Here is a 6,889-nt window from a genome sequence, read left to right as displayed (position 1 = left end):
TTATAGACTATCTTAGGTGCAATCGGTATAAACGCTTATTTATTTTTAGTCCCCATTTTCTTATTTTTGTTGCTTTAATGAAGGTAATTCTTTTGTTTTCTGTATAGCATCTTTGAGTACTTAGAAAAGCACTATACATCTGATATATTATTTATTCCCACTGCAATCAAACTACTTAATAGACACCTTTGAGGAAAGTATACACCTTTGACTGCCTACAGTGATTCAATGTTTTTCTTCATGTTTAATGCCTATGTTTGTCCTTGTGTTGTGTGTTTTGCGTCATGGTTTTACGCTGTAACCAAATTCCCCCTGCTTTTGTAAAGAACTGAACCTTTACAAAGAAGAAACACAAGGTTATAACTATTCCCAACATATGACTGAAGATTCACTTCCACTTTCCTCACCATTAGAAACCAGAAATAAGAGAAATGAAACCATATGGCAATGTTTGTTCTTCTAAATGGCCATCTGGCTTTTCTGGTGGTTTTACAAGACCATACAATTCATGAGGTTTTAAACTGTAAAACAATACTTCTGATCTAATGTAATTTATACTGAAAATCATTTCCTCTTTCAGTAAATTAAATTCATCCCTATATAAGTACTGAGGTAAGAGAAGAGAAGGTACTTTTACAATAGAAAAAGAGTACACAGTAATGACAGTCTAATCAGAATCCAGAGGGTTCCATTTATTTGGTTTGATTACGACTGCTGTCATACAACACTGCAAACGTGATGGTAGCAACAGGACGCAGAATTTCAAGGAGTGCAGATCATTTTAGGGCATGGCTTAGAGATCTGAGAATATGTTATTGAACTAAGTAATAAGTCATAGGAGAACAAGGAGATAACAGCAAGTCATTGAACTGTAGATAATAGTAATGCAAGAAAGAGCAGAGTAATATGTGAGGTTTACTTTAAGTGACATGCCTGTGAGAACACAAACTAGGCTTTAAAACATACTCCAATAAGCAAGATATTAGATATAAATATAGGTAGTATTAATTTGGTGTGACGCGATCTAGCTGCTTTCCTTGCCCAAAGTATGTTTGTCAAACAGATACTCGGCCATGCCATTCTGGGGGGCCCCCATGCGTTTCAGGTTGGTCACCCAGTCCGAGAGCTCCTTTATGGACTTCACCTGCTCGTCCAGGTAGTGTGTCTCGATGAAGTCACACATCTGTTAAGAACAAGAACACAAAGTGGAGGGGAGGTTATTGTGATATTTTTAAATCTGCAATGAATACTATGTCATCTGAAACCGCTTCCTGGAAATGATATTCCACTCTTAATATAACCGTCATTGATTTGCCTGATTGCCTAGCTTCATCTGCGCTGAAAATAACCTTTATATAGTGCACAGCTGACACAATGATGAATGTGCACTGTATTTTCCACAAAATGAAGCCTTCACTTATCAAATCTGCTCTCACACTTAGAATAACAACAATATATAAAAGGACAATACGCAGTATTACATATTCAAAGAAAGAAAATTGTATGACACAGCTAAAACGAGTGACGCAGTTCTTAGTGTTTCTGTCATTTTAAGTAAGACTGAGCCTATTTGGTAGATGCAAACATTACATCAAAACAGTTGAAAGATCTAAATGAAAACAAGAAATGAGACTAATTTAAAAATGTGGAGTTTATCATTGGTCTGCTATCCAACTTAGCTGTCCTGGAAAAATCCCAGGAATCGATGTTTAGGGAGCAACTCAAGGACTTTGTTGACCTAAATGCAATCCATCCACTTAACTAATCAGGTTTCAGGAAACAACACAGCACAACATCAGCAGCTATAATATTAATTTCATCATAGACACTGTAAATAGCATTGTATAAATAGCATTGTATATCATTCATAGAACCAGGAGTGAGGAAGCGAACATGTTTCCATGTTAATATCATCTTACTCTGAAAAGAAGAAGAAAAAGGACTCTCACTTATAGCAGTATGGAGATTTGTGAACCACAAAATGAGAATCTGGTGGTCCAATGTTTGATGGTTTATACTTTTTAGATATTGCTTGTATGTAAAGGCGTGTCCTAAGGATGAACTAGTGCTATCTGGTCTTCTTTATTTAACTATCCATATTAATGGCCTTGACAATATTGTATCGAGTGCTAATCTTTACTTATATAACTGCTATATTTTATTTGTTGTGATGCAATTAAAGCTTTAAGCCACCAGTTTAACACAGCACAAACCACTTTATGTGGACAGAAAATGGTTGTGAACAATGACATTGATATGCTACCAGGTTCATTTGGAAGCAGCCCTAGACCACCTCAGGATTGTATTCTTTTATCTTCACAGATAAACTTAAGATATGATAAGATCTTAAATATCCCACCATAATCCACCTTATGCTGACAAAAAAACAGTTGTGAACACTGACAAAACTAAATTGATCCATGACAAGGTTCACTTGGAAGCAACCCAAAACTACTACTATTATCTATTAATTATACTATTTTCCAATCTTATCGCCATGTTTTATTGGTAACAATCAATATGTGATGGTGATAAGACGAATGCCCTGAAATTCCCCAAGGCATTTTCATTTACGTTATGCAAGTGATACATGGGTTGTCGACTTTATTGTCCCTGGAACCCGCCAGCATATGCTATTCACCCACTCGCAAGTGTTGGTTGTGAAACACATGCATAGCATCAGCAGGAACTTGCAATTCAAGCGCAGACAATTATGGGAACTACAGTATGCTAATTAGTGAACTCATTTTCATGATCTCCTCTACTCGCACATACCTGCTCTTCAAAAAGCTCGTTTTTTCCCAGCTTCCTATTTTTTGGTTTACCATCACTACTATTACACACTGAAAGGGTTGTTTGTTAACCTCTAAGATCTTCTTAGATGGCCAGTTCATTAGGGTAAGCTTGGTGTTCATTTTATGTCAACTTTTTACGAAAGGATAATACTTACATGTGGGTCATTATGTTCAGTCGAAACCTTGTGCAAGTCCAGCAAGGACTGGTTGACGCTCTTCTCAAGCTGGAGGGCACACTCCAAAGCCTCAACACCACTGCCCCACTCGTCCCTCTCAGGCTTCTGAAATACACACAAAGAAAAGGACATGGACCAAGTCAGCTGGGATGAGAAGTAACCGAGAGCTAAGAGGATTCAAGGAAAAAGTCATCATATTCTCCATAAAACTGAATTGAAATTGCTGTCAGAAATTGTGAACAATTAGACTAGGGGCTTAACATCTAATCTACACAGCAAGTTCACGCTTCTATCTTTCCAAGCAAGTTTGCGGTTTAACGTTTCAGTCATCATGCTCTGAAGGTTGCAATTACATGTCTGAGAAAGATAAGCGCTCTAAAACACTCACACCCTCTCTATCTGTTGCCCCACAAAGGGGTCCTCCCGAGACAGGCCTTATGACAGGTCAAAACAAAAAAAAACTCACAACTGCAAATATTTGCACATTTAACAGCCTAGTTTTTTTTTTACCTCCACAGAAAGACAGACAGACAGACACACATACCCTGATATCTTGCAGGAAGATCCTTCCTCCCCTCTGATTCTGTAGTTTCATGAGTTTCTCTGCATGATCACGTTCCTCATGGGACTGGTCACGGAAGAACTTGGCAAAGTTGTTCAATGCCTGGTCATCACGATCAAAGTAGTATGCCTGGGAGGTAAACCAGTTGGAATGGGGTATTTGCATTAAAAGCTTGTCTTTATCTTCTCATAACAAGTGATGAGTCCAGAAATTGTGGTGAAATAACAACTGAGATTGTAGAGAGAATGTTCCAGAAATAAAGTCATGCCAGCTGCCAATGTCAATATATTGATGCAGAATAAAAGGAGAAACTATGACCTTCAATGAATGACCGTACTGTCACAAGAAAAGAAAGAGGAACCACATGAAAACAGATCATATTTGTATTAGATGTTCCGTATTCATTTGGTTCCTTTCTGTTTTAATAAAATGTTTCCCTCTTCTTAAAAAAAAAAAACAACCCTGTTATGTGTGTAGCTACATGAGATCAATAGGTGAGGGTTTTATTTACAGTGAGGCAAGATTACATTTCCAAAGGGCAATGAACTCTCAGCCCTTTCTGTGTACATTGCATAATCTAAAATAATTTAAACTACACGTAAAATATAAATACTAGATGTTAAAAATTCACCTTTTTCAGACTGTAATATAAAGCAATGTTGGACCAAGCTCAAATGGTTATTTTGCCTAAGATGGCTAGATTATCCTGACTAGTTACTCAGTTACTAGTGCCTGTCTACAGTACCTTTAACCGAGCCGTCCCCGGCATACCTCACCAACCCATAGTTTTCTCCATCTCTAATGGCATTAGTATTAGTTTTGCAACCTTTAATTATTTGTTCTCTCCCTAGCCTTGCCAGCCGTCAATTTAATTGCCAATTCAAGTGTCCCCATCACCTCTAACTCAGGCTTACCATAGACAGGTAGACATAGGAAGCATACAGCTCCAGGTTGATCTGCCTGTTGATGGCTGCCTCACAGTCCTGATGGAAGTTCTGTCTCACCTGGGAAGCCATGATTCTACGATGAAGGAAAGAGAACTCATTAGGAACACTTAACAGTTGAAAACTAAACTGATACATACAGTATATCTCAATAATTAAGCTGAAGTCAGTCCAGAAATGAGGATGATATTAGCCTCATATTTATTGAGAAATTATGATGGCGTACTGCAGGAAATAGTATTGTAATATTGATGACAATTATGTCAAGATATGTTTGCTGTCTGGGGAGGAATTAGACGGTGTATATTTTGACCCTCATTTACGCACTTACTGGTCAGACAGGTCATGGTGCCACAAACTCTAGCTTAACCAGTCTCAAATTGGCAGTTACAAACTGTAATTGGGTAGCTCAGCAGCAAAAGCATTACTTCACCAGGTTCAGATCAGTAGCTGCTCTTTTAGTAGCGTACTGTACTATACCTTGTCAGAAAATATAAATATAAACCATTTCTATTACATTTCTGTTTTTGTAGACATCCAAGTGTTTATCAAATATCAGCTATCTTAAACTTGATGTCAGTGCTACCAGTTTCAGAAACATATCAATAAAAAAGTAGTATATATATCAAGAACAAACAACGCACATACTGTACAGTGGATACAGTACACTCAACTCCACACTAAAATTGTTCAATTACATTTTAATCCACAACAGTGGATTTACTAAAAAGGTGTAAAAAAAATATATATATATATATAATCTTTGGTTGAGCTGCAAAATGTGGAGACTTGGTCTACATATTAGTAGGCTACTGAAGGCCCCGATTAAGAGCATTGATGACAATGCACATTATGACGAGATCATAACAGATGATAATAAAAATGTGTGCTACAGTGACTGTGTATAGCAGTGGTTACCAAACTTTTTAGCCCAAGAACCAAAAGAGCAATCAGATGATTGTCTGGGACCTAAACTAATGAAACTACTTCTTAATCATTTGTTTTCTGAATTTGGGGAATTTCTTTGATTATTTTTATTTTATTCATGAAATTATTTTTGAAAAATGTTTGTATTTGTTTTCAACTCGTGAAAATGTGTGATTTTATTGTGGAAATCTTTAGGAAATCTTTTAAAATAAGAATAACAATAATAATGACACAATTTATGAAACAAAAAATAAAGGGAAATTCAGTTGCGACCCACAAAAATGGATCCGCGACCCAGTGTTTGGGTGGTGTTGGCGGCGTACAATGAGGCCCACAAAAACAAATAAACAATGTGGATTTTATTTTCAAGACAAGGCCACTTGATGTTTTGGCAGCCGCAACGTTATCAAGGTTCTGGCATTAGCTGTAATTACTTAGCTCCGTTCTAGTGTTTATTAGAAGCAGTTTGTAGATAATCATCCATATCTTACCGTTTGAGTTGTCTGTAGCTTTAGATACAAATTGACTTGTTAGCAGAGAAGCAGCTATCAAGCTAACGGACGTTCTTCTATCAAATAAGATGAAATGGTCTGGACGATTTCAGAGATGGACGGGGGTTTCTTGATTGGCGATGATGATGATGTCAGTCTAAAAGAGATTTGTCCAATTAATGATGGTGTTGACAGTAGAAAGGTTGCCGTTCAAGCACTGTTGAAGCAGGTAACCTTCACTGTCCGCTGACGATCTGAGTAATACTGTTTAGTACGATCTGCTGCAGACTGTAGAGACGTTGGACCTGAAGCAAACAATGACGTAGACGAGGGAGGGGCTCTGCGCCACAAACCAGGGTGTGGGGCGTTCGCAAATCCTGAATGCTCGGAAATTGCATCATGTTACTTACGCTGCTCGAATTTCATGAGAACAGTGGTGGGAGTCGGGACTGGGGAATCAACTAGGGCAAGGGTAACAGGACAGGTGGGCACCAAAACCATCTGTGCACTCTGGACAACTGGGCACCAAAACCGCCTGGGCACTAGGGACAACTGGGCACCAAAACCATCTGGGCACTAGGGACATGTGGGCACCAAAACTATCTGGGCACTATAGGGACAACTGGGCACCAAAACCATCTGGGCTCTAGGGACAACTGGGCACCAAAACCATCTGGGCACTAGGGACATGTGGGCACCAAAACATCTGGGCACTAGGGACTTGTGGGCACCAGTTACAATATTTCTACCAGGAAAGAAAATAGACCAAACTAAAGTAAATGTATTCAAATAATCACTGTCAACCAACTCCAATTGATTAGAGTGTAGTAATAGGCCTACTGCATACACATACATTTATATCATTAAGATACATATGACATATATAAGAGGGATGCTGTTGTGGAAATGTCAACAGTATAGTAGCTTGTGTCAAGAAGAGAAAGGTTTAGGAGATCCACACGCTTGTAGATCGGCAATTTTCAAACAGCCAAAG

General features: G+C 38.2%; 1 protein-coding gene across 1 annotated transcript; it reads right to left on the bottom strand.

Annotated features, from left to right (window-relative positions):
• Window positions 1–660: 660 nt before the first annotated feature.
• Window positions 661–6,182, bottom strand: fth1a (ferritin, heavy polypeptide 1a). The gene is made up of 5 exons (XM_084080182.1): window positions 5,896–6,182; window positions 4,448–4,553; window positions 3,516–3,662; window positions 2,951–3,076; window positions 661–1,183 (listed from the first exon to the last, which is right to left on the bottom strand). The coding sequence occupies exons 2-5, from the start codon at window positions 4,547–4,549 to the stop codon at window positions 1,025–1,027; spliced, it is 534 nt and encodes a 177-aa protein (XP_083936308.1). The 5' UTR covers window positions 4,550–4,553; window positions 5,896–6,182; the 3' UTR covers window positions 661–1,024.
• Between the last annotated feature and the right edge of the window lie 707 nt (window positions 6,183–6,889).

The sequence above is a fragment of the Gymnoscopelus microlampas genome (assembly GCF_963454915.1).
Source record: "Gymnoscopelus microlampas genome assembly, chromosome: 1".
NCBI classification, from domain to species: Eukaryota; Metazoa; Chordata; class Actinopteri; order Myctophiformes; family Myctophidae; genus Gymnoscopelus; species Gymnoscopelus microlampas.
This window is presented reverse-complemented; position numbering and strand designations above follow the sequence as displayed.

Bases quoted from the DNA above. Each gene is read 5' to 3' on its own strand.
- fth1a (XM_084080182.1), bottom strand. From the start codon at position 4,549: ATGGCTTCCCAGGTGAGACAGAACTTCCATCAGGACTGTGAGGCAGCC. The intron at 3,663-4,447 runs GTAAGCCTGAGT...TTTACCTCCCAG, and splicing joins CCTATGTCTACCTGTCTATG to GCATACTACTTTGATCGTGA. The intron at 1,184-2,950 runs GTAAGTATTATC...TGTTCTTAACAG, and splicing joins CTGAACATAATGACCCACAT to ATGTGTGACTTCATCGAGAC.